This window comes from Odocoileus virginianus, chromosome 15, assembly GCF_023699985.2.
Source record: "Odocoileus virginianus isolate 20LAN1187 ecotype Illinois chromosome 15, Ovbor_1.2, whole genome shotgun sequence".
In the NCBI taxonomy this organism is placed as follows: domain Eukaryota; kingdom Metazoa; phylum Chordata; class Mammalia; order Artiodactyla; family Cervidae; genus Odocoileus; species Odocoileus virginianus.
In genome coordinates this window covers 61,806,131-61,833,535 of record NC_069688.1, presented here as the reverse complement: position 1 = coordinate 61,833,535, position 27,405 = coordinate 61,806,131, and the positions used below count along the sequence as shown (strand labels likewise).

General features: G+C 41.5%; 1 protein-coding gene across 2 annotated transcripts in view; it reads left to right on the top strand.

The window, feature by feature from the left end:
- CA13 (carbonic anhydrase 13) overlaps window positions 1-27,405 on the top strand; it is a 58,904-nt gene extending 31,499 nt beyond the window's left edge. The window contains exons 3-7 of one of the 2 annotated variants that reach the window (XM_070477442.1): window positions 4,408-4,526; window positions 11,015-11,110; window positions 12,389-12,451; window positions 13,079-13,234; window positions 25,237-27,405. In XM_070477442.1, coding sequence (XP_070333543.1) covers window positions 4,408-4,526; window positions 11,015-11,110; window positions 12,389-12,451; window positions 13,079-13,234; window positions 25,237-25,356 — 554 coding nt within the window. In that variant the 3' untranslated portion in view covers window positions 25,357-27,405. The remainder of the gene's footprint in view (window positions 1-4,407; window positions 4,527-11,014; window positions 11,111-12,388; window positions 12,452-13,078; window positions 13,235-25,236) is intronic. The other variant, XM_070477443.1, reaches the window with a different exon arrangement.

Genomic DNA, 27,405 nt, shown 5'->3' with positions numbered 1-27,405 from the left:
TGGGAAAGTTGACGGTGGGAGGAGAGGGGACGACAGAGGATGAGATGGTTGGATGGCATCACCGACTCGATGGACATGAGTTTGGGTAAGCTCCGGGAGTTGGTGATGGACAGGGAGACCCGGTGTGCTGCAGTCTACGGGGTCACAAAGAGTCGGACATGACTGAGCGCCTGAGCAACAAAGGAATACCAGTCACTTGATGGATTCAGTGGTTGCACTTTAATTTTTTCAACTCTAAAAATTGTCAGTTTCTCAGTTAGAATCCTGTTATCTGGTTTCAGGTAACTGCCTGAAGTTAACCAAGTGTACAAGGTCTCAAATCACACATTAAAGCGGAAGCAGGAGCAGGTACGGGGCCGTGTGAGCACACCTGAGCCATGCTCTCCCACCCCCTCCAGCCAAGTTACTGAGATAGCCCTGCTCATGCGTCCTTCCACTGAGCGCAGCTGCTGGCCCGTTGTGAGCTCTCAAGGGTTGCTGAACGAATGAGTGAGCAGAGAGTAAGCTGACGGGCATGTGGTCAGAGCAGAGGAAGCCAGGCTTGTGAAGGCTTGCTGGATCCAGAGAGAATTCAAGCCTCAGCAGCTAGGACCATCCCTGCCTCCTCTCTCTCTCTCTCTCTCTCTCTCTCTCTCTCTCTGCTATAATCCTGGCAGATTTGTGCTGTTTCCTCTTTTCCTAGATTCCAACCAAAACATAGATGTGCTGTTCGTTTACTTTTACTTCAGAGAGCTGTTCACCCCACCATGATCAGGCCACGGCGTTCATTAGATTCACCGAGTCCTAAGACTGTGCTCTTTAGCGGTGCCCAGGTTGCTTCAGTAGCATCCTTACAAACAGAGGTTGTGAAGGAGTGCTTCTCTTTCTTACTTTATAAGGTTCATTGATCCGGGCACCGTCATCCACACTGGTTATCCAGGAGAATGAGGTCTGTTCTGCCTTCAGGGGGTTTGTATCCTAGCGAGATAGACGGTAAATGTGTGAATAGACAAGTGTTCCGATTTTTTAATTAATTTTTTAAATTAATTTTTAAATTAATTTTAAGTAATTAATTTTTGTTTTGCCAGCCTTGCTTATCATTTTAGGCAACTGACTATAGTGTACTATCAATTAAAAAAAGTTAAGTTCATTATGTTTCCAGTTGGTCTTTGCAGTATACAGCAAATGACAGACATCCATTTACTAAGTTATTAGAATTTCCCAAACTTTAAAATTAACCCTGCTTTTTTAATCGGTGTAGACCTCTTATATGAGTTTTACTTGAAATAGTTTTTTAAAATCTTATTGGAGGCATATATACATATATGAGGCTTCTCTGGTAGCTCAGAGGGTAAAGAATCTGTAATGTGGGAGACCTGAGCTTGATCCCTGAGTCAGGAAGATCCCCTAGAGATCATATATATATGGTTTTGGCAAAATAATTGTTAATTTTCAAACTTAAGTGGAAACAATATAGATTTACTCATCTACACTGAAAAATAATATGAATAACTTGACTTCTGCAAACACTGAATCATCCTCATTAAAAATAACTTTTGTCACCATTATTCACTTTATGCCATTGTTTAGCTGTTTTCTTATAGACCATCTCAACGCTTGTGATGAACCGTGGTGCTTGAACTCACTTTTTCCCACTCTGTGTTTCTTCGGTAGAACACTGCTCCTAGAGAACAGTCTTCGTGATTAGACATTTGCTCATCATAGTTCCAGGTTGGACATTTTAATTAAAACAAAGTCCAGACACGTAAAGAGTAAGGCAGTCTCCATTGCTTAATTCAGCAGAATTGTGCTAATCTGGCTTTTAAACCCTGGATTCAGAGCAAGCTTTCAAGAGATCACATAGTGTTCTTGGACATTCCCTAATAATGTGTGTGTGACTTTTTATATCACTGTCTTTCTCCTGAGCCAGCATGTTTGCATCTTCTTCCAAAGTTAATTCTGTGTTGATCCCCCAGGCTCTCTAATCTGCTTTTTGTATGTGAAGGAATGACTTCATGGCTCAGCCCAGGTCTTCTTATGCAACAGCAAGGGAAAAGGGGACAATAGGAGTATTGGTTTCTTTTTGTTTGAGATGCCGCTACACCCATGCTGTATGGAGTCACTTCGGGAAACGCGCCTTTTAAATTAATTTGTCTGCGAATCATCCTTGACACTGCTTGTCTGAATACAAATGAAATATCTTGTTCATTCCTTCGTCGAGTATTTGCTGAACATCCCCTCTGTGATGGTCACCCCTCTAGGTGAGGTGCCGCAGGGACCCACGCAGACAGTCTCTGTCCTCCCGTGCAGCGGGAGGGGAAACTACAATCTTCCCTTTGTGTCTGAGTAACAGAAGAGTGAGCTCTAGAGTTTGGTAGAAGTGGTTCTCTCCTCCCTTCTGCTTTTCAGAGGGCTCGGAACTCAACGGTCTTTTTGTATCTTAAAGAAATCTGGACATAAATGACTCTAAAGGAAGTCCCCACCATTCAGCCTCACAAAAGATTTTATTCCATATGCTCCCAATTTGTTTTTCCTTAGGCAGTTTTGGGAATCGTAGAAGTTCGATTCATTCCAGTCTCCTGATTAAAAATAGGCAAACAATTACAAATATAGACAAGAGCTGAAGCCCATAGACACTTAAGTGAGTTTTGAAACATGGCACAGTTTAGTTGCTGAGCTGAGACTATTCCTTGATCTTAATCACCAACTCTTAATCACTGGTGTTCAACTTCAGCAGAGTCAAACCAAGCAGGGAGAAATGAGTTCAGTTGTACTGGATCATTCTTTCACCTCCAGAATGGCTCAGGGAGGAGTATGCCTTAGGAAAATGTGTTATCTTGTCTTTTTTTTTTTAAGTTGATATTTATTTACTTATTTTAGTTGGAGGATAATCACAGTATTGCGATGGTTTTTGCCATACATCAGAATGAGTTGGCCATTGGTATACACGTGTCTCTTCCTTCCCGGTTGTCCCAGAGCACCAGCTTTGGGAACCCTGCTTTACCCACTGAACTCACGCTGGTTATCTGTTTTACACATGGTAACGTACGTGGCAATGCTCTTCTCTCAGATCATCCCACCCTCTCCTCCCACCAAGTCCAAAAGTCTGTTCTTTACGTCTGTGTCTTTTTTTGCTGCCCTGCACACAGAGTCGTCGATACCATCTTTCTAGATTCCATATATATGTGCTAGTATACAGTATTTGTCTAAAAACCATCACAATACTGTGATTATCCTCCGATTAAAACTCTGTATAATAGTTTTGTCTTTTATTTCTTGTTTGTAGAAGACTTCATGATGCCGCTTAACATCTTTGGCTGCTTATATAAGGTGGATCATTCTTGATGAATTTTGAGACATACATGTATATATGTTTCTTCTGAAGAGGAGGGTCATTTAAATTAAGCTACTGTTTAGGGCTCTACCTCACCGATCCACACTCAAGCCTATTGGTGTTGATGAGAGATTAGTCATGCTTTTGATGTAATCAGCCTGCCCTGCTTTCTTATCCTCACATATCCTTTGAAGATTTGCCCAATAAAGATTAATTGGGAGGAGACAGTTTAGGACTGTTTTCTACTAAGAAGCTTATACTTAAGATATGATTCTGTTGGCACGGTTTTAGAGATTATGATCTCTATGTGTTGAGGCAAAGGCCTAAAATACACTCTGCCAAAGTGACAAAGATGTGATGGATTAATTTAAAAGAGTTCATTTTGTTTTGTATTTCATGCTTCCCCAAGAGGATGGAATTCAAGTGTAAAAGATGTGCTTACTTTGCCAGTTTCTGTAGTGATTGTAACCGCAGTGAAAAAGCAGTCATAGCTACCGTGATAAGTGCTTTGTGTCCACTTTTCCTTATGTTTTCACAGCAGCGTTAGGAAGAGGTATATTCTCTTGAAGTTATAGACATGAAAGCTGAGGTTTCAAAACTAGAGGGTGTGTGCAAGATGACCCAGTAAATGGAGTGTGAGCCCAGGTCTTCTAACACTGAGGCCTGTTCTCGGACTGGAATGCTGGGCTGGTCTACCACATTCAAGGTGGACCTCTTTGCAGTTCACATCCTTATTTAGAGAGGCTGACCTCCTCCATTTCACAGAGCAACTCTTTACCGCTATGAACTCCCAGTTTTTCTACTTTCTAATCAGCGTGTCTGTTTCCCAGATATTGTTTCCCAGACATCCAATTTCCCAGATATTCTGTAAAAAATCTATTGTGTTTCTCTAACCTTTTAAAACACTTGGCTTTACTCCTTGCATACCTAAAAGCTGTATTCTTGTCAGCAAACTGAATGACACATTTATTTAAAAAATCCCTTGGAGGACATGGAGGTGTTGAATGATCCAGGGCAATGCTGTGGCTTGTGGACAGGGTATTTACATATTTTTTTTTTTTACTGCTAACAATTTAAACTGTATTGATGTGTAGTTCTGCGTGGGGGCCCCCTCACTGGAAGCTACAGGTTGCGGCAGTTTCACCTTCACTGGGGGTCCGCTGATGATCACGGCTCCGAACACGTGGTGGACGGCGTGAGGTACGCTGCAGAGGTAAGTCAGCAGCCATGTATTCGTGGCCTCAGAGTTTTTCTCTTTTTAATTTGATTTTTATTTCATATTGGAATGTAGTTAATTTACAATGTCATGTTACTTTCAGATATACAGCAAAGTGACTCAGTTATGCGTGTGCATCTATCTGTTCTTTTACAGATTCTTTGCCCATGTAGGTTTTCGCACAGTATTGAGTAGAGTTCCTTGTGCTATACAGTAGGTCCTTATCATTTTTTAAACATTTTATTGGAGTACGGGAGTACAGTTGTTTTAGGATGCTGTTAGTTTCAAGTGGTCCAGTTATACATATTTACTTGTCTATGTGATGGGATTTAAGGGACGCATGAGACAACTCTCTTTATGCTGGATTGGTTTATCTCCGTGGCTGAAATTGCTTTATTCTGTCAGTATGAGAGTTTATCAACATGAGAGCCACAAATTCGCCCCTTCCGAGCCTTAAAGCTTAGGGTTATTGTCCCCGTTTTAGAAATGAAAGAACTGCAGACAGATTAAGTGGAAGGGAAAGAAACATTTGTTTCAGGCCCAGTTGTGTACACACATGTAAAGTCCGTATGGTAGAGTTAATTGTAAATGGCAAAATTCCTTTAGGGACAAAAAGTAAAGTCACACACTCTCCTGAACTCTACCTTACCTCTACCACCCCAAGTGTTAAAATGGAGTCTCTGTTAGTTCTTCAGGTCATTGATAAAGTAGAACAGGATGAAGTGTTCATTGACTTGTTTTTTTCCCATTGCGGAGTTACTTCTTTTCCTTATACCTGATAGTCATTAATTATATTCTGCTTTTTCTAATCCTCTGGTTAAAGGAAAAAGCATACTATTCTTCAAGTTTTAATACAGTTAAATATTGCTTACAGCTAGTTTTACCATGAGATGAAAGTGAATCATTGTATGATTCAACCAAAGCTACTTAAGTGAAAATATATAATGTGTCTTGTGAGTCGTCTCAGCAAGACAGAGCAATGTTACCAAGCAGGTTCAATTTTTCTTCATTTTTCTCTTAATTACTGAGCTGTGGAGTTGAGGTATGCTTTCATAGCCCTGCTGGTCAGAGAGATTCAGATTCAAACTTCTTTCCAGTTTTATTTTTCCATTGGCATGTACATCTGGTCTCTGAGACCATCGATCAAAGTGTCCTTTTTGCTGACTAAAGCACTTTTTCCTGAGGCCAAGTGCTTAGGGTATGTACCCTGCCCTGTCCCTGGGCTGGAGGAATAAGATCTATGTCTAAAGTGGACAAAAAAATGCCAGGAATGTAGAAAGTGGGACTCCTGAATATGTATGGCGTCTCAGTTTATATCACCTACTGAACAGTTTTCGCGTCTGCTTCCTAAAGTTTTGTGTTCTAAATTTGACATCTTGGCTAAATCTCAGAAGCTTTGTGGGGATTGAGAGCTGGCTTTGGGCCACTGTCTTGTAATTTTCCTAAGTCACTTAGGCAAGTTGGTTGCGTTGTTTTATGGTTGCACCTTCTAGCCTCCTACACTTGAAAGCACATCCGAGAAAGGCAGATTGTGAGCTGGCAAGTGGCTTCCTGAAAAGGGCCCTCAGATCCTGAAATTCGCCAGAGGCTCAGAGTCCTGACTTGTAGAGCACGGGCCATCTTTTTTGGTTTTCCTTCTTGACGTGGCTAAAGCTTTGGAAGTTCATGCCGTTCTTGGTGTGTATTTCAGGCTGTTTATTTCATCTGCTCAGGCACATGCTCATTCATTCATTCCTTTGCGATCCTAGCGTGTCCCCAGTCGGGGCCCACTTAGCCGTGCTCATCAGGAAGGGAGTCCTGGGAATGAGGAGGGCCGGTCAGGGAGCCCGTCCTTCTGGGAGAGGTTTCTAACCCCAGGCCTGAAGGAGGGGCAGGAGTGAGCCAGGCATCGCGGAGAGGGAGCTGCAGAGAATCCTGGGAGCACTCGGGGCGGGGAAGGGTATCACCTGTCATCACACATTTGGGGAGCAGAATGACCAGTGGGGCTGGAGCATGAGAAACAAAGCGAGGGGTGTCAGGGGTGAAGTCGGGGAGGCCAGAGGGGCCGGATCGCACGCAGGTGAACCGTGTAAGGATCGCAAGCTTTCAGTGAAAACGGGAAGCCGATGACTGTCTTTGAATAAAGAAGTGATCATCCTTGGGCTTTAAAAATATCATTTAAGCTACAGTTTGAAAACCAATTGGGTTGAAGCAGGGGTGGGTCAGGGGAGTCAGTGAGGAGGCTTTGGGGGAGTTCCAGGGAACAGAAGACAGTGCCCTTGGAGGGCTGGTGGGCGGAAGTGCTGCTTCCTTGGGGTTTGGTGATTGATCGGAGGAGGCGAGGGGCAGGCGGGGGAGGACCCTTGTTTCTGGCAAGGCTACTGGAAGGAGGGGCAGTCTGGGTCAGACCTCGGGTTCGGGGGTGTTCAGGGTCGACAGTAAACAAACAGATAAATCTCATGCGATAAGGTCTATAACAGAAACACCACCATATGATCTGGTGGAGTGATAGGGTGCTCACAGAGGGGCCTCTTTGGAATGATGTGTGATCATCTTTGAGACTGAATGGCCGGAAGAAGCCACCTGGAGGAGATCCAGGGAGATCTTTCTAGTAAGTGGGAACAGCAGGTACAAAGGCTCTCAGGCAAACGATGAGGCTGGCATGTTCAAGAAGAGAGACCTTGGCTTCCAGGATTGGAGTGGATGAGGGAAATTGTAAGTCGTGTCCTGGAGAGGCTCCAGGGACCCCGCTGCATCAGGCTCTGGGGGCTTGGCAGGCAGTTTGCAGCTTATCTCAGTGTAGCAGGACCAATCTGGAGGGTTTTGAGTAGGGCGATGGCATATTCTGGTTTATATTTTATAAAATATAGCTAGCTGCTCTGTGGCAAAGAGGTTGGGCAAGCGTGGAGGAAGCAGGGAGACAGACTAGAAGGCTGTGAACGTGTTCACATGCGCGACGATGGTGACTTGGCCATGGGGCAGTGGAGGTGAAGAGGGTTAACAGGTGCAGGATATGTTTGGGACGTAAAATCCGTGCGACCTGTCCAGGAGAAGGGCGTCTAGACTGAAGGGAAGAAAAAGAGAACTCAAGCCAAAAGGCCGTGTCTTGAGCAGCCGTGAGGACGGTTGTGCTTCTTGCTGAGACGGGGAAATTCAGGGAGGAGCAGGCTGCAGACAGGAATTAACTGCTGGGATGTGCTCATCTGCAGACGCCTCGGGCTTGGCTTCCCAGGTGGCTCAGCGGTAAAGAATCCGCCTGCCAGTGCAGGAGACGCAAGAGACTGGGGTTTGATCCCTGGGCGGGGAAGTTCCCTTGGAGAAGGAAATAGCAACCCACTCCAGTATTCTGCCTGGAGAATCCCGTGGACAGAGGAGCCTGGCGGGCTACAGTTCACGGGATCACAAAGAGTCGGGCGTGATTCAGCAGCTAAACAGCGACAACAGAGATACTCCAGGCTCGAGTTCAAGCAGGTTACTGGGCATGAACCTGAGTCTAAAGGAGAGGTCAGAGCTGCGACGGAGGCACTTGGGGGCCATTTGCATCTGGTTTCAGTTCACAAGTATCCCTTTGTGCTTGGCTGTAGAAGTGATTCCAAAGAGTTTTCTTAGTTTTTCCAGCTACTTTTGTACCTAACTTCAGGATTATCCTCAAGTTGGATCCTCTTAAAAAATAAAAATATGAAGAAAAAAATGAAAGGGAAAACCATTTAAAGCTGTGAGTGAAAGTCACTCAGTCGAGTCCGACTCTTTGAGACCCCATGGACTATATAGCCCCTGGAATTCTCCAGGCCAGAATACTGGAGTGGGTAGCCTTTCCCTTCTCCAGGGGATCTTCCCAGCCCAGGGATCAAACCCAGGTGAATTCTTTGCCAGCTGAGTCACAAGGGAAGCCCTTTAAGGCTGTAACCTATATAAAAAGTTTAATTTGGAGCCTAATCTAATGACTTGTGACATTACAGAGATTAAAATAATCTAAATCATGGAAGACTTTATCTCGAGTTGCATATCTATTAATTTAAAAAAAAGTAGGCTAATAGTCAATTGCATATTTAGAACTTTATCTGATTATAATTTATACCAAATATATGATAAGCATATTAACTATGTAGTTGATAGTAATATTATGATTTCAACATTAATGGGGACTTTCAGCATAATGAGCTCATTTTATGTATCAGTAGTATGCAGTTTAAAGACACTGAAGTTGAATAATGCTGTTATTTAGAAACTGCTTTTCAATAGGGGAGAATCTTATTTCCATTTATACATCGGCTGCGATAACTTTTTGTCATTCAGTTCAAATCATTGTGGCTGTGACTGTTCAGAAATGTGCGTTTGTTATTTGTTTGAGGTTTAGTTCATATATAAATGCTAATAAAAGCTGTGTCAGTTCCCCTTAGGTAACACTTCCAGTTGAGCAAGGTGTGTGGGAGAGAGAAGGACTCGTTTAAAAGAACGAAAGATTTCCCTTGCTTTAGTTCCCATAGTATTTCAAATACTTGCTGCTTTTCAACCAGTGGAAAGATAGATAGATGGATTTCCATCTCCTTCATGACACGTTCATTTTCTAGTCCTTTGGGGTTGTGAACCTAAAGAGGACATTTCACATCTTTCTGTCTCTCTGCCCTCATCTCTTACTAAGTGAACTGCTGTGTTGGACTGGAGCCATTTCAGCCTCCGCGTACCTGCCTGCCTGTCCCTCACTGTGGGACAGCGTTGGTCTCATGTGAGCAGATGAATTTTGTTTCATCATCCAATGTTTTCGGGCTTTGCGCTTTCCCCGACTACCTCAAATCAGCGTGGAGCATGGCACCACAAGAATCCGCTCTTGTATTTTCTGTCTGGATATTCCACAGTCTTCCCTGATTGTTTCTGGATGGTGCACTGTTTGAAAGGGCTGTTTCACAGTTTAGGAGAATTCTTATTTATCTTACAATCCTCCCATATTAGTTGCCTGTAAGATAGGAAGTTATAATGAAAGGATTGAGTGAAACCATTCACTTGAGGGTACTAAATTCTCTCCGTAACAGCTAGAAGGGTAATCTGTGCAGGAAACCCATCACAGGCATTGCCTCCCCAAGCGCCAGAAGGGGAGGAGGTCGTGCCTGAAGCCCGTCCTTCAGGGAGGGTCCCGCTGAGCGTGACCTTGGCCTTGGCCGAGTCGGGTGGGGGCTTCACGGCCCTCTGGCTTCTGTCTCAGTTCGTCCTTCCCTTAGCCAGGAATGAAGATCCTCCAGGAACGGCTTTCTGCCTTGCTCTCCAGCCCTTCACACTTGCTTGTGAGTCGGGGATCCCGCATTGCGTCCCAGGGTAGGACACGGCGCCCACCTCTGGAGCTTGCAGGCAGCTGCTTGTGGGCTGGAGCTGTGAAGTGGGTGAAGCCTGTCTTCTACAGTGCCAGGCCCCCCACCTCCTTACCTCATTTTCTTCCTGAGATGCCTCTGTTTGCAACACCCTGAGACTTCTTTCTCCTGTTAAAACTTCCTCTCAGCAAAGAATCTGAACATTCATAGAAAGGTAGAATATATGTAACAATTGCTAAAAGCAATTATTTTTAAGGTGAATTTGTCTTTTCAAGCCATAAATAGTCAAACTTTTAAGACTTGAAACTTTTCAAGGACAGCTGGCACCGCGCTTGGCGGCAGGACTGTGCCCGATTGCCTTCTGTGGGGGGTCGACTTCCCCACCCACCTGTGAGCGTGAGCGGGTGCGCTGGCCTCGGCCGCCAGCAGCGGTCTGACGGAAGGCTCGGCAATTGCAGTCCCATCTGTGGACGCGGGTCTTTTGAACTGTGGTGTTGGAGAAGGCTCTTGAGAGTCCCTTGGACCGCAAGGAGATCCAACCAGTCCATCCTCAAGGAGATCAGTCCTGGGTGTTCATTGGAAGGACTGATATTGAAGCTGAAACTCTAATACTTTGGACACCTCATGCAAAGAACTGACTCATTGGAAAAGACCCTGATGCTGGGAAAGAGTGAAGGCGGGAGGAGAAGGGGACGACAGAGGATGAGATGGTTGGATGCCATCACTGACTCAATGGACATGACTTTGAGCACTGAGTTCTGAGAGTGGCTGATGGACAGGGAGGCCTGGCATGCTGCAGTCCATGAGATGGCAGAGAGTCGGACATGACTGAGTGACTGAACTGAACTTGGATGTAGGGGAGCCCTGAGTCTTTTGGGAGCAATGGTTGGAGATTTTCAGAGCTGGAGAGGCTTGGCAGGGTGCTCCAGAACCTTCTATGATGTAGACCTCAGCATAGGACACCACAGACCAGCTAAGTGACAGGGTCCTTCCCTTGTGTAGTTTTCAGACCAAAGTAAATAGGAGGATTCTGTCCAAGGTTCTTGTGATGAATATATTATACACATATGTGCATATGTAAGATATATATATATCTTATATATATATATAAGGAAGATATATATACATGTTTTATTTGCATTTATGTTTTTAAAGCTATTTTAAAAAATAATGTTTGAATTATGTCGTCTTCCTCCCTTTCAGCTCCACGTTGTTCACTGGAATTCAGACAAATACCCCAGCTTTGTTGAGGCAGCTCATGAGCCAGATGGACTAGCTGTCTTGGGAATATTTTTGCAGGTGAAAATCCATTGATTTCATTTTGAATAACTAGTCAGCCATGTTGGATAAAGAGTTTCCTTGTGGAGTAGACAGTCCACCACTTTTTATTCAATAGTAGTAAACTTGTTCTAGGCTTAATGTTGTCCTTTTGAAGTGAATATTCTCACTTTATGTTAGTTTATGGTTCATCTAAGGGCCCAGAACTACCCTAGGAGGGTTTCTTATGATTCGTCTTATTGTCCACGGATCAGTTTTATGTGAATAGCAAATGTAGCTGCAGTGACAATAATAGCAGAAGTATTACCTAATAGCAGAAGTGTTACACTGATACCTTGAGAAGAAAATCTTTATGATAGGCTCTTCCTGATTGCTTAATATTTGGAGATACAGTTTAGGGTAAAGTTCAAGTTCCTGATTCTTGAAACACTAGTTTGACCACTAGTTTATTATGGTTTATTATCCCAAATGCACTACCGATTTTAAAGATTTCGTTGTGTTTTCCTTTGTCTGGTATTCATATGAGGTTAGACAAGGGTCACTGTCCTAATACCTGTGCAAAGGCTGGGCGGCTCAACCCCCACTGCGCCAGATTCCTTAGGGTGAGTGCTCTCGTGATGCCAGCGGCTGTGCGTGTGGCGTAACTTGCCCGGGGGCTGGGGGAGGCCGGGCGCAGAGCGGAGACCCGCATGCATGGCAGCGGCGCCTTCTTTTGGCCCCCAGGTCTGGGGGTGGCCGTGAGGTCCCAGTGGGGAAAGGCATTATACCTGAAGCCTGAATGACTTAAAGCCTTCAGATAATTCAGGACACCCCAAACAAAGGAAAATGACAAGCACATATATATTTTCTGAAGGCTTCTCCTCATGATGACATAGTCTGTTGATTCAGAACCTCAAGTCATTTTAAGCGGAAAGTGGGAGATGTTTTCCTCTAATGTCTGATGTCACCAAGAATCAGGGTCTGAAATCACATCTAGTTAAACAGTGCAGGTGTTATGGAGGGGTTTCCTAAGCAAAGTTTCTCTCTAGAGAACCTGTACCCTAAACGTTCATAAAGCTGGAAGAATATGAAGTCATTACTTCCAGCTTTGGAATCAAAGGTATAGTTCAGCCAAGGAGCCCTGTAATATTATCTTGTTGTTTAGACTTTTCTGGTATGATAAGGCTGGCAGGTGAAAGACAGCCTCATTATGGAACAATCACTGCTTGTTCTGAGCTGACTTAGGGTTTAAAAAAACAAATAGTGACTGAAATGGAGTAAGTCAGACAATAACCATTTCTTTTGGAATTTCATTTTCAGATTGGTGAACATAATCCCCAACTGCAAAAGATTACTGACATTTTGGATTCCATTAAAGAAAAGGTAAATTTAATTACTGTTTACCAGTGACTAATACGTTCCTTGATTTCTCCTGAATTCTCTTATGTTCTGTTAGTCTTTGGCGTAGCATATGCTGCTGGCTTGGAAGTGGGTTTGGAACATTCTTGACCAATAGAGCGGAAGTCACATTGCCACTTACCTCTTGAAAATTATGAAGGGGTCTTAAATGATCTAAAACAATAATGTAAATTATTAAAATTTAATTTTATGTAAATTATCTAAAATTTCTAAAATTATCTATATCTTAAATTATCTAAAACAAATAATGTAGGGCCACTTACATTAAAAAGAAGTCCATATGACAAAAACCACTGCAATGTTGTAAAGTAATTAGCCTCCAACTAATAAAAATAAATGGAAAAAAATAAAAATAAAAAATAAAAATAAAAAGAAGTCCGGTGCTGCTTAAATAAATCTAGGTGAGGCGCTACTTTATCTTCAATTTTTAGAGTAAGGCAGATACTTTTTTTAAAGACCTAACAGCAGATACTAAATCATTCCATGAATTACAGAATTCCAGTGAAAGTGCGTTTCAAGGATATTTAATTTTTTTAGGTCTGTGTAAAGCTATCCCATTGTCATTTATGAGAATTCTCTTTTCTTCCTCAGGGTAAACAGACTCGGTTCACGAATTTCGACCCGCTATGTCTGCTTCCTCAGTGCCGGGATTACTGGACGTATCCTGGCTCCCTTACGGTCCCACCTCTTCTGGAGAGCGTCACTTGGATCATTTTAAAGCAGCCTATAAACATCAGCTCCCAACAGGTACATGGCTCCCTCCACGCTCACCCTGACTCTCTGGGGGAAACCGAGCTGAATCTGGTGTGCGCGCGTGTCTCAAACCCTGCCCTTCGTTCCCGCTGTTGTGAAGCCTGTGTTTGCCCTTCATTGGTCAGATGAGCGGCTGAAACCCGGTGAGGTTTCGCTTCCTTTCTTATTTGACCTTCTGTGGTTAGATTATCTCTTTCCCATTTCTTAGAAACGTAATGTGCAGACAGGCATGCAGGGACGCGACGTGTCCGTTTAAGGGCTCTGCTCTTCTCTTGTGTGGTCCATCCGAGGTGTTAAAGGTCTGGGATACAAAAGGGAAAATCAGGAGAGAGGCTTCCCTCAAACCGCGACATTCTCCTTTCTGACCCCAGCGCCTGGACCTGCTCCTGCAGATTTCACGTTCAGAAAGGGAACAGTGAGAACAGCTGTGGGCCCAGCACTCGTGTACTTGCTAGATTGAAGAAATCCGTCTGATCTTCTGGCTTTTGTTGACAAAGCTATTGTGAAACTGCCTGAAAAGCATTTGCTAAGAAGCTGTGGGTGGCCGCCTGGGCTCTTCCTGGGAACACATTTCCTCTCTCCTTCTTCTGATCAGGCTCCCGTGGTGGTCGATGGGCCCAACAGTCTGCAGGTTCAATATGTCTTTGATGCCCAGAGGCTCCAGTTAGAGCTGTGATCCCCCATGGTGGTGGATTAGTCACTAAGTCATGTCCGACTCTTTGTGACCCCGTGGACTATAGCCCGCCAGGCTCCTCTGTCCCTGGGGTTTTCAGGCAAGAATACTGGAGTGGGTTGCCGTGCCCTCCTCCAGGGGATCTTCCAGATGCAGGGGTCAAATCTGCATCTTCTAGGGAAGCCCACCATGGGACTGACCGATCTGCCGGGTGGATGCTGTTTGCCTAATGGATTTGCTTTTGGTTTTGTCATCGTTTTCTTTTTCAAATTATATGCTGCGAAATCTTAGCTAGAACATGGCCTGGTAATTTTTGCAGCTATTAATGTACTTCCATTCTGGGCTGGCCCACACGCCTAACTTTACATCTTTCCCCTAAGCAAAGACAAGAGTTGGTTCACCTTTACGAAGGTCGTATCACGTAACATTTCCCTTTGTGGTGTTGAATCATCCAGCTTCTGTTGACCTTGTGTTTAGGATGAAAGCCAGATAATAACCTGGCTCATACTTATTAAAACATTTTATAAAAATCTGGGTAGATAGCCAGAGCTTGACTGACATGGAAATTCCTGTGGATTTTTTCCATCATAAATAAGGTGAGCTGCATCATGAGAAAAATTACCTCTCATGGATTCAGCGACTTTGTTAATGCAGTTCATCTTTCTCCCCTTCATGCACTAAATGGTTTGCTTTTGCTTTTCTTTATTAAATTTGAACAGGTTAATAGTAAGAGTTAATAAGGTAGTAGTAATAAGGGAATCGTATTTTTTCTTACATTTTAAGAATTACTTTATCCATTAAAACCAGCTGGAAAATATATATTTTTTAATCCACCTGTGATTTGCAAGAGAATATATCAAAATATTATTTAGGCACATATAATACATACATTTAACCTAATCAAAAATAACACCCTGCAAGTGTAGGAATGACTGCCTAGATGTGAATTCACTATTGTATCTCATTTTAATCATTAACATTAATTATTAATGTAGTTTTTATGCAGTTTATAAAATAATAGCTGTATTTTAGAACTTCAGTGTGAGAGGTAATTCATTGTGAGGTTCCATTTATTAATATTAATTATTAATGTGTTTTTATGCAGTTAGAGTTTATAAAATAATAGCTGTATTTTAGAGCTTTAGTGTGAGTGATAATTCATTCTGAGACATTCACTTTAATCTGCTATAGCAGGAACACTGTCAGACATTTTCAGTCAGATTGAAATGATTATTTGGGTAGTAATCACAATTATTATGATGATTATAATAGTTTGGTAATCCAAATTATAATGGTGATTTTAGGATTTAAAGAATGAAGTAAAGATATTTTAAAAGTCCAGTCCTATTTTAACCATGAGAAAAACATCAGGCAGTGCCCAGTTCTCAAAATATCTGATCAATAATCCTCAAAACTGTCAAGGTTGTGAAAAACATAAAAAATTGTTATAAGCATGAAATACACAAGCAGACAAGATAAGAAGTATGAATTTATTCCCTGTTAGGATCCTGGAACAGAAAACGATATTAGGTAAAAGCAGAAGAAATCTAAATAAAGGATGGACTTGAGTTAATAATATTGGTATTGGTTCGCTAATTGTTAAAAATGTACCATACTAATGCAGACTGTTAATAACAGGGGGCACTTCTGTGTGCATCTTTTAAGAGTGAAAGAAAAAAACAAACAGGGGAAACTGAATTGTGGGATGTACAAGAATTATTCTATCTTTGCAGTAATTCTGTAAATCTAAAACTGTTCTAAAATAAAAAGCAAATTTTAAAATATTCCAACACATGAGAGGTTTGATAAGATTATTTAGTTGCTTAGCTCTTTTGTATAAAGTAAATGAAGGTCCTTTGTATGTACACCACTGACTTGAGAGTTACTTTACAAAAGGTAATTTTTAATACCAATTTTAGCAGTCCTTTATTTTAGAAGAATCTGGAAAATATTGTTTTTATTTCCTTTCCAATTCCATCCACCATATAATGTCACTAGTTGTGAAGATTAAATCCTCTTTTTAGTAAGTTGGTGCCGATTTTTTCAAGGTTTTTTTCCTTCTTCTCTTTCTTGCCAAGTCACTGTTTGACCTAAAGGGCAAATTAGATGGTTTCCATTTCCTTTTTCTTGATTCAAGTCCATTTTTCTCCCTAGAGTCATTTACTGAAATGCTTGATTTAACTGCCAGGCCAGTAAAATGATACACTGTTTTTGATACTTCTGTTAACAGATCTGTCATCCTTTGGAAGGCTGACGTCTCTTGCCAAGTCTCTGTGGTTTATCCTAGATTATCTAAATTGGCTTCCTCATCTGCTGAAATTTGATGTGCAGAATTTAATTCTGAGCTCATTTTTTAAAAAATATATCTTTGTTGTTTATTATGATATTTGCATAAATAAGATTCATGAATTTTAGAATGCAGTCGATGATTTTAATTATTGCAGCAAATACTACTGCAATCAAAGTATGGAATAGATCCCTTGGCTGAAAAAGTTTGTTATGCTCTTTTATATTCCAACTTCTTCCTCAACAAGAACCCCAGGCAACCGCTGAGATGTCACAAGAATTTTGTCTTTTTTAGAATCTTATTGAAATGGAATCATAAGTGCACAGCGGTAAAGAATTCACATGCCAATGCAAGAGATGTGGATTCCATCCCTAGGTCAGGAAGGTCCTCTGGAGGAGGAAGCGACAACCTACTCCAGTATTCTTGCCTGGAACATCCCACGGACAGAGGAGCCTGGTGGGCTACAGTCTGTAGGGTCACAAAGAGTCGGACATGGCTGAGAGACTGAGCAAACACACACATACAGTACACAGACTTTTGTGTTGGACTTCATTTCACATAATATTTTTAAGATATGCTGATCTCCTCTTTGTTATTGAGTAATATTTATGGGCCTTCCAGGTGGCGATCATGGTAGAGAACCTGCCTGCCAAAGCAGGTTAGATGTAAGAAATGTGGGTTCAGTCCCTGGGTCGGGAAGGTCCCCTGGAGGAGGGAATGGCTACACCTTCCAATATTCTCGCCTGGAGAATCCCATAGACAGAGGAGCTTGATGGGCTGCTGTCCATGGGGTCACAAAGAGTTGAACACGACTGAAGCAACTTAGGACGTATGCATACAGTGTTTATGGTATGGATACAGCATTCTTTTTAATCTGTTCACTAACTGATTAGCCATTTGGATTGCTTCCAGTTTGGGACCATCATAAAAATAACTACCCATATGTAGCTGTTAGGAATAATTGGCATATACACTTCTGTGTGGACACATATTTTCACTTCCTGTGGCAATACCTAGCACTGGATTACTAGTCATGTCTACTTTTATAAAGTTCTGCCATGTTGTTTCCTAAAGTGACTCTTTGGTCTTCGGTTTGCACCAGCAATGCAAAAGATTTCTAGTTTTTCTACATCATTGTTAACACTTGATTTTGTAAGTAATTTTAACTTCTAGCCATTCTAGTGGTTATGTATGGTGTGTGTGATTTTTAATTTGCTTTTATCTGATGACTAATGATGTTGAGCATTTTTTCATATAACTATTGATTATGCTTATATCTTCTTTTGTGAAATATTTGTTCAAATAATTTGTTCATTTTAAAATTGGACTGTTTGTCTTCTCATTGTGGAGTTGCAAGAGTTTTTTTATACAATCTGGATAAAAGCCCTGTTTTCAACATACACTTTACAAAAACTTGTCTTTTTTCCCTCCTCTATGTCTTTTGAAGAGCCAAAGTTAAAGAAAACTTCTTAATCTTGATGAAGGTCATTTTATTAAAATACCTTTCATAGTGTGTGCTTTGGTGTCCTGTTTAAGAAATCTTTGCCTAGCTGTATGCCACAAAATATTCTTCCTACTTTAAGTAATAGTTTTAGCTCTTACATTATATTACTTATGAGTCAGTTTTTGTGTATGCCCTGCTCCATCTTCTTTCCTTTCCTTCTGATATTCTTTTTTACGTTGAAGCATAGTTTGCTTACAACATTGTATCAGTTTCAGGTGTACAATGTAATCATTTAATATTTTTGTTTGTACTCTGTGTGAAGTTGCTATGAAGTGTTCCCTACATTCCCTGCGCTGTACCTTATATCCTTGTAACTTGTTTATTCTGTGCTACCTGGCGGTTTGTACATCGATCACCTTCACCAGTATCACCTTTCCCCACCCTTCTGCCTTCCATAACCGCTAGTTTCTTTTCTGTATCTGTAAATTTGTTTCTGTTTTGTTATATTCATTCATTTATTTTATAGATACAAATATGAGTGTAAACATACAATATTTGTCTTTCTCTGACTTATTTTTCTAAACATGATACTCTCCAGGTCTGTTCCTATTGCTATAAATGGCATTTTCATTTTTAATGACCAAGTAATATGTATTGTGTATGTGTATATATACACACACACACATGTATACACCATATGTATATATGTACCATATATAATACACTCCACACCTTTATCCATTCATCTCTTGATGGATTCATAAGTTTCTTCCATATCTGATATTCTAATTATGCATACATTTGACCTTTTCAAAACAGATCCCCCAAGGCTCTATTAGTTTTAAATATTTTTTAATTTATGCTCTTCATAATGCATGCTGGGCTGGATGAAGCACAAGCTGGAATCAAGATTGCCAGGAGAAATATTAATAACCTCAGATATGCAGATGACACTGGCCTTATGGCAAAAAGCGAAGAAAAACTAAAGAGCCTCTGATGAAAGTGAAAGAGGAGAGTAAAAAAGTTGGCTTAAAACTCAACATTCAGAAAACTAAGATCATGGCATCCGGTCCCATCACTTCATGACAGATAGATGGGGAGACAATGGAAACAGTGTCAGACTTTACTTTGGGGGGCACCAAAGTCGCCACAGATGGCGACTGCAGCCATGAAATTAACACACACTTGCTCCTTGGAAGAAAAGCTATGACCAACATAGGCAGCATATTAAAAAGCAGAGACATTACTTTGCCAACAAAGGTCTATTTAGTCAAAGCTATGGTTTTTCCAGTAGTCATGGATGGATTTGAGAGCTGGATTATAAAGAAAGCTGAGCACAGAAGAATTGATGCGTTTGAACTGTGGTGTTGGAGAAGACTCTTGAGAGTCCCTTGGACTGCACGGAGATCCAGCCAGTCCATCCTGAAGTCCTGGGTGTTCATTGGAAGGACTGATGCTGAGGCTGAAACTCCAATACTTTGGCCACCTCATGCGAAGAGTTGACTCATTTGAAAAGACCCTGATGCTGGGAAAGACTGAAGGTGGGAGAAGAAGGGGACGACAGAGGATGAGATGGTTGGATGGTGTCACCAACTCGATGGACATGAGTTTGAGTAAGCTCCGGGAGTTGGTGATGGACAGGGAGGCCTGGTGTGCTGCAGTCCATGGGGTCACCAAGAGTTGGACACAACTTAAGAGACTGAACTGAGCTCACATGGATAGTTTCTATTGATCTGTATTCAAAGCTCATTTGATCTTTCCTCTGTTATGTCAATTTGACTGTTAATTCTAGCCAATGAATTTCTTGCTTCAGAAATTATAGTTTTTAGTTCTAAAATTTCTGTTTCATTTTCTTCTTATTTCTATTTCTCTTCTGAGAATTCCCATTACTCTACTGGATTTCTCATGCACTAAGAAATGTGCTTTATTTAACTTCATGTAGCTCACAGGTAGTGAAAGCTGTCATTCTAAAATCCTTGCAAGTTCCACATTTGGTTCATCTTGAGTCTGACTTGATTGATTTTTCTTTCTTTGATCATGTTTACATTTTCTTTATTCTTTGTACATTGAGTAACTTTGTATTGCAACCTAGATGTTATGAACATTAAGTTGTGGAGATTCTGGATCTGTTGTTTTTCTCTGATGACTATTGTTTCCTTTGTATTAGCAGATATATTTCTTGGCTTGACTTGAATTGGACATTTTCTCTCTCTTGCAGTAGTTTCAGTCTCAGTAGAGCCATGTATGGTTCTTGGTGTAGAGTTTGGGGATGTATGCCTTGCAAGGCAGGTATGTCTCCAGTGCAGACGGCACCCTGTCCAGGGGAAAGACTGTAGAGACAGGAACCCACCTTTCTGAGTGAACATGAGCTTCTCATCTGAATCCTTGTACTTCTGTTCACTGTTCAGTAACTGCAGCTGGTTGTTTTTTTGTATGGTGTCTGGGTTTCAGAGTTGTCTTCTTTAGGAAGGTTGTTTGAGGGTTTTTAGTCCAATATATCTGGAATCAAAACTCTAATGTCCTTTTTTAATAGTAAAATTTTGTATTTTGTAATTAATGATAATTAACAGTCTAGGAAAGTTTTTCTAACTTCTGCCTCTTTAGACTATATGTGAAATGGGGGAAAGAATTCATTCACATCAACATTGCTTGACCTAATATATAAAACTCTATCTACCTAGCTTTGCAATTGAAGTTTTAAATCACAGAAGACACTACAAGTCATTTCTGGGATTGTTTAATAATGGCCAATTCTTACAAGGCATGATGCAAGAGATACAGACAAGTGTTTAAAAGATCCTTTTCCAGCAGTTTAGAAACTAATACAGAGGATACAATAAATGCATAAAAAATGGTAACACAATGGTTTTGCTTGGTACCATAAGAGAATTATAAGGTATAAGGGAAGTTCAGATGGGGAGAGACTAATTCTCAGTGGAGAAATCAGGAAAAGACTTCATGAAAGAGCTGGCATTTGGGTTGGTTTCAAAAGTGGGAGCTGTTTGGGGATGAAAAGAAAGGGGGGGAATTTCAAGAAGGAGTGGCATAAATAAAGGCAAGAAGGAATGCAAAAACCATGTGGGTAACTTTGCACCTGTGGATCTCAAAGTTTAGTGTATGCAAGAATCACCGGACAGGGCTTCCCTGGAGGCTCAGTTTTGAAGAATCCGCGCACCAGTGCAGGAGACACCGGTTCAGCTCTGAGCCGGAAAGATCCCGCACGCCTGGGAGTCTCTAAGTTCGCTCACCGCAACTACTGCGCCTGCGCTCTAGGGCCTGCGAACTGCAACTACTGCGCCTGCGCTCTAGGGTCTGCAAGCTGCAACGGCGGAGCTCACGAGCCCCAGATCCCTGCTCCGCAGCGAGAGAGGCTGCGCAATCAGAAGCCCGTGCAGGAAAACTGGAGAGTATCGCCGCTGGCCACAGCAACAGAGAAAAGCTCACAGCAACGAAGACCCCACACAGCCAAAAACAGCTACATAAAGTTATATATATATATATGTAAAGAATCGCCTGAGAAAGCTATGTGGGCCCTCGAGCCTTATTAGAAAACTGATTTAGCAGTCTGAGATGAGGTTCGGGAATCTGAAGTTTTAAGAATAACCCCAAAGTCTTTTCATTCAGATTCTCTGGGTCCCCCTCCCCACCCTCTTCACAAGACTGCCTTAGAGTGGGACCTGTGTGTGGAATAATAGGAGATGATTTGGAAAGATGATTTGGAATCAGGTGGCCAAGAGGCTTAGCAGCTGTTTCAACAAGTTTGTTTTGGGGACTGAATAAAGTTCACAGTGTCATATATTTTAGAGATATATTTTGAAATGTTTATACCTGATTGTTGGAATTTGCTTAAAAAATAATACAGTTTGGGCAGGATTGAGAAATGGAGGGAGAGAATGGGTGAGAGTGTGGAGGAAACAGAACTGGCCATGTGTTGATGACTGCTGAAGCTGGGTGATGGTTTATTATGTTGCCCTATCTACCTTTGTGTATGTCTGAAAGTTTCCATAATAAAAAATAAATAAGAAAAGAACAGAAGAAAATGGTGAAAAAACAAAACGAGAACAACACTTAGAGATGCAGAGTAGTGCTGTGGTTAGTGCATGTCTTATTTACCAGATGGCTTATTTGGTGACATTTCTTAGCGAGCCCTCGAGTTCCTCACCTTTAGAATAGGGATAATAGTATATTATGGATAGCGTTCTTCAGGGATTAAATGCAGTATGTAATGTGAAACAGCACAGTACCTGGCCCATCATATTTTATAAGAGAGCTTATTTTTATAATTACTCAACTTTGGCAGGCAACAGAGAGCTATTAAAAACATTCAAGCCCGAGAGTGACTAATCAAAAAACTGTTTCCAAAACATTCGAAAAGCTATTTCTGCTTACTGGGGTTACTACAGAAGAATGTAAACTTTCAGTATTAGAGCCCAAGAATACAGTAAGACAGGTCATACCTTCCTCAGCCTTCCAGCTGAGCTGCGGAGGTTCTTGCAGGAGCTGTGAAGAGGCTGTGTCAGCCTTAGGAACAGAGGGACCGGTCTTCTGCTGGAATGAAGCCAGAGGCCTGGGGCGGGCAGGAGGCCGGTAGCGGCCAGTCAAGGGGCTGCATTTTGCAGCAGCCAGTGCGGCGGTGGGGGAACCCACAGCCGAGAGGAAACAATGTAAGCAGGGCCTGGCAGGTGCAGGGTCTATGGAGCTGGACTAAGGGGCTGGGAGGGCAAGCCGGAGCCGGAAGGGGAAGGGGCTTGACGAGACATCAGGATGGGCTCAGAGACTTTCAGCAAAATGAGCAAACTGGTCAGAGAAAGACCTAGCGTTAAGTTCCAGTTCTAAACTGGTGAGGCTAAACCGCTGCAGAGGTTGGGAGCACCATCAGTTGGCAGAGGCGTTGAAGGGGGCGAAGGGCGTCTATTGGGGGGCCCTGCTGGCTCAGCAGTAAAGAATCCTCCTGCAACACAGGAGAGCAGTTTGGTCCTGGGGTCGGCAAGATCCCCTGGAGAAGGAAATGGCAACCCGCTCCAGTATTCTTGCCTGGGAAATCCTATGGACAGAGGAGCCTGGTAGGCTACCGTCCATGGGGTGCAAAGATTTGGATACAACTTAGCAACTCAACAACAACAACTTGACCTTCAGTTCAGTTCAGTCGCTCAGTCGTGTCCGACTCTCTGTGACCCCATGGACCGCAGCACCCAGGCCTCCCTGTCCATCGCCAACTCCCGGAGTTTACCCAACTCATGTCCATCGAGTCGATGATGCCATCCAGCCATCTCATCCTCTGTCGTCCCCTTCTCCTCCCACCTTTAATCCTTCCCACCATCAGGGTCTTTTCCAGTGAGTCAGTTCTTCACATCAGGCGGCCAAAGTACTGGAGCTTCAGCTTCAGCATCAGTCCTTCCAGGAGGGCTGATCTCCTTTAGAATGGACTGGTTGGATCTCCTTGCAGTCCAAGGGACTCTCAAGAGTCTTTTCCAGCACCACAGTTCAAAAGCATCAGTTCTTCAGTGCTCAGCTTTCTTTACAGTCCAACTCTCACATCCATACATGACCACTGGAAAAACCATAGCCTTGACTAGACGGACCCGTATTGGCAAAGTAATGTCTCTGCTTTTTAATATGCTATCTAGGTTGGTCATAACTTTGTTTCCAAGGAGTAAGCGTCTTTTAATTTCATGGCTGCAGTCACCATCTGCAGTGATTTTGGAGCCGAAAAAAATAAAAGTCTGCCACTGTTTCCACTCTTTCCCCATCTGTTTGCCATAAAGTGATGGGACTGGATGCCATGATCTTAGTTTTCTGAATGTTGAGCTTTAAGCCAACTTTTTCACTCTCCTCTTTCACTTTCATCAAGAGGCTCTTTAGTTCTTCTTCACTTTCTGCCATAAGGGTGGTGTCATCTGCATACCTGAGGTTATTCATATTTCTCCCAGCAATCTTGATTCCAGCTTGACTTTACCAGAGAATTATTTATGTCTCATCTTGCTTTTGCCATAGTGATGTGGTCTAATGAAACATGAGTAATAGCAAGTTGTAAATATTTATCTTATCCTCCTCTTATCTCTCCTCTTTGAAAAGTCACCTCAAAATATCACTTATGGAAACACATGACTGCTTGTATGTGATACTTGAACTTTTCTCCATAGAGCGTGGTTATAAACTGTTGCCTATTTATTATGAAGGACCGCTATCACCTCTGTCCCCCATCCCAGCTAGTATTGGAAGAGAACTATTTTAGGCTTTAGATAAATGGTAAGGATGGAAACCTAAGTGACGTGTCCTGGTCTGAATTTCTGTAACTCTTTGATCAGATGACTATCAAAGCTTAGAGAATAAAGTCTCTTTTCAACAGTTTAATAATTTGTGCACACGCAAACACCAAAAACTTAACTCATGTGGCAATATGTTTTTAGTGAATGTTTTTGAGACAGCAGAATTATCCAGATACTTTACCCAACTTTCATTTTACTACTATAAACCTGTTCTTAGTCTTAGAGAGTAATGTTAAATCACCAAGGAATTGCTGAATAACTCATAAACACGCTTATAACATAAACTTTTCAACAATTAAAAAAAGTGACATAAACTAATATCTATGGACATGCAAAGGATATACATTAAGTGAAAAAATAAGGTTTCAGATGAGTAAATATATTGAGCTTATTTTGCACTAAAATTGTCAAATGCGTGCACCAGTGCATAGTGTTTATACACAGAGAAACTTCTTGAAGGATATACTCCATAATGTGAACAGTGGTTAAATTTTGTAACATGATTACTAGTAATTTCTATTTTCTTCTTGACACTTTATGTACTATATGAAGTTTATAAGGTAAGTAAGCATTTTGTTGTGTGTGTGATAAGGAAAGGTAAACCTTTGTGATGAAAAATGTGCCTGTATCACTTAAATTGTATTGACATATTGTCAGCAGTGAAGGACTCTAGGCTTTTCCCCTAGTTAGTTGCTTATAAGGCACAGTTATGGTGAGGGGTAAACCACTGTTTAAGGAAAAAAGTACAAAAAAGATGAACAGTCTATAGGATGAATACCACGTGGTTCCCATGAAAGTGTGGGCCATGTTATATTGGAGTGATCCTAAGTGTTCAGTGTAACTCTAAGAACTGATGGCCCCTGTTGAGGTAATCTAATCCGATGCTTCACTTTATAGGTGAGGAAAGCGAAGACTAAAGACAATAAGTGAATTTCCTGAGGTTGCACAGCTCGCTAGTGGCAGAACTAGGAGTGGGACCCGGCCTGGGAAGCCCTTCCCACTCTCATTCTGCCACTGGAGGTCACATTTTCTGATTTCTACATATGTTCTCTCTAAACCACATTCTGAATGTTTTTCTTATTTGATCTTCAAATGAAGAATGCTTCTATACTTATTTTTGAACCCATAGGTATTTGTATAGTGGTAAGAATCTAGCAGAAGAGTTACTTTATGATATAAAAGCCATACCTTAGAAAATTTTCACTGAAATACATTCAATTCCTAGTAGAAGAGAGTGTATACGCTTCTTAACTTTCTAGGGAGGCAGTTCACTCACACTGGCGTGACTCTGTCTGCTAATAATTCTTCTCTTTCTGTCCACAGCTGGCCACCTTCCGCACCCTCCTCTGCAGCAGGGAGGGGGAAGCGGCGGCTTTTCTGCTGAGCAATCACCGTCCACCACAGCCTCTGAAGGGCCGAAAAGTGAGAGCCTCTTTCCGTTAAAAGTCATCACCAAGAGACCACCCCAGACATGTCTGTGGAGAGGAGAGAAAACAAACACAAAATTCCTTACTAACTGTTCTTTCCTAGAATTGTAATTTACGGGGTGACTTTTATGGGGTGACATAGCCGTTTTGCCATCAGCTTGTGCCCAAAGAAAATCAAATCTTTTGAATCAAACTGACTTAAGTCACCTGTCTCAGATTTGCACTCTTAGGTATACAAGCAGCAAACATTGTTTGATGTGTATTAAAGCCCATGGAATGCATCTGTTTCAACCTGTGTGACCACATGGCAGGCATCGTAAACCTCAGAATATGCTAGGAATCGTCCCTTGCCATAGAGACTGATCAGTCACACCTCTCAACAGTGTTGGCGATATACTTAAATTCATTCCCAGAATGATAGGATTGTGGTACTTTTTTCTAAACAAGTGATTCTGCTGAATATCTTGATATCTTTCCAATTCATAAAAGTAGATACTATTTCCTTTTACAGTGAATTTTCATTTGGATTATGTTGCTGGTTTTCGTTTCAGAGTACTTCTAATAAAACAAACAGAATGAGAGCTATGGAAAGATGGGATATAGTGAATTAAAGCATCTATTCCACAGCTCAAGAAGAGCCCATCCAGTTTTTGTGAGGACTTCCCCAGGATATAAATAGCTATTTAAACTTTAATGACTTACAGCATCTATCTCATTCCCTTGGTGATGGTAACAATAAACCGGCTAATAATTGATCAGACACAGTGATTGTCAGTTTATGGCATAAATGATGTTCATGGCATGGTTTGAAACTAATGAGGTACCATGCAGGCAGAGCTGCCCATGGGCTCGAGGAACAGATTGCCTGATTTTCTCTATGTTTTGGCAGCAGGGCAGAGAGCAGTCTGTGAAGATCGCTGTTTTGTCAACTAATGGGGAAAATCACTTGAGTCTCAAATACTTACTCAGTCCACCGTCCCATCAACCATTTCCATAGCAACGCCTATCTCCCCTGACACACATGTCCCTCCATCTCTTAAGCAGTTTTGTAAGTTGGCTCTTAATTCTCACTTTAATCTGTTATCTCATATATTTTTGCTTGGTTTTGGTGAAAAAGAAAGGGACAGGTCCTTCTGCTCTTTCTGGAACAAAGGGAGTGACACTAAGCATTAACTTAATAATCAAATTTAAGACAAATACATACTACACTTCTGTCATCTTCTGAGAGAAGTTAATTGAGTTTCCTTAATTGTGATGATTTGTTTCAGACACCTGTCTTCCTCTGGATGTACATTTTCATAACTGGAAGTATCCAGTAAATTGTGTAATAATGACATACATGTTTGCATTAAGACGAGTTCCTAAGACGAAAGTGCCTTTGATTTTCTTTTCCACTTTACATTATCTAGCTTGAGGCCTTGTAGGAGATTGACATATAATAAATATGTAATTAATTGAATATTTGAAACACTTTATTTTGTATCTTTGGTAATTATGTTGCTGCCTCCAATCAAATGCACTGTTAAGTTCATGTAACAAGTAAAGTGCAATTTATCTCTTGAAAATTATTTTTTTCTTAAAGGAATACTTGTTAAATCTATATGTGTAACCAGAAGTTCTAATGGCTTTAAAAAGACCAGTGTTGAATGAATTTCTTTAGTTTGGAAAGACATGTTGTGAAGTACCCTAGTGAGTCAAAGAAGTCTGTTTTCTCAGAAAAAGTAACTAGCATGCAAGACAGGGATTCTAATTACTGGGTATGAGCATTACCACTTTGTAATTCATGGTTTCTGCCACAGTATTCCATCAGTTCTATGCTACAAATTGGACTTTAGTAAACTGAAAAAGTCCACACAGCACTGATTTCCTTGAAGATTGTCTGCTAATTTCTTTATCTCTCAGAGGCAAAAGGTCTACGTGTTATCCAAAATTGTTATCTTTTGAAAAGATTAAAGAGTTGTAAATACTAATCTTTTGTTTCCCACCTAGATTGGATTTATATTTGTTAAGCATTTTGTATTTTAATTTAAGTTGGATTCAATCGCAATAAAGATAATGAGACAAA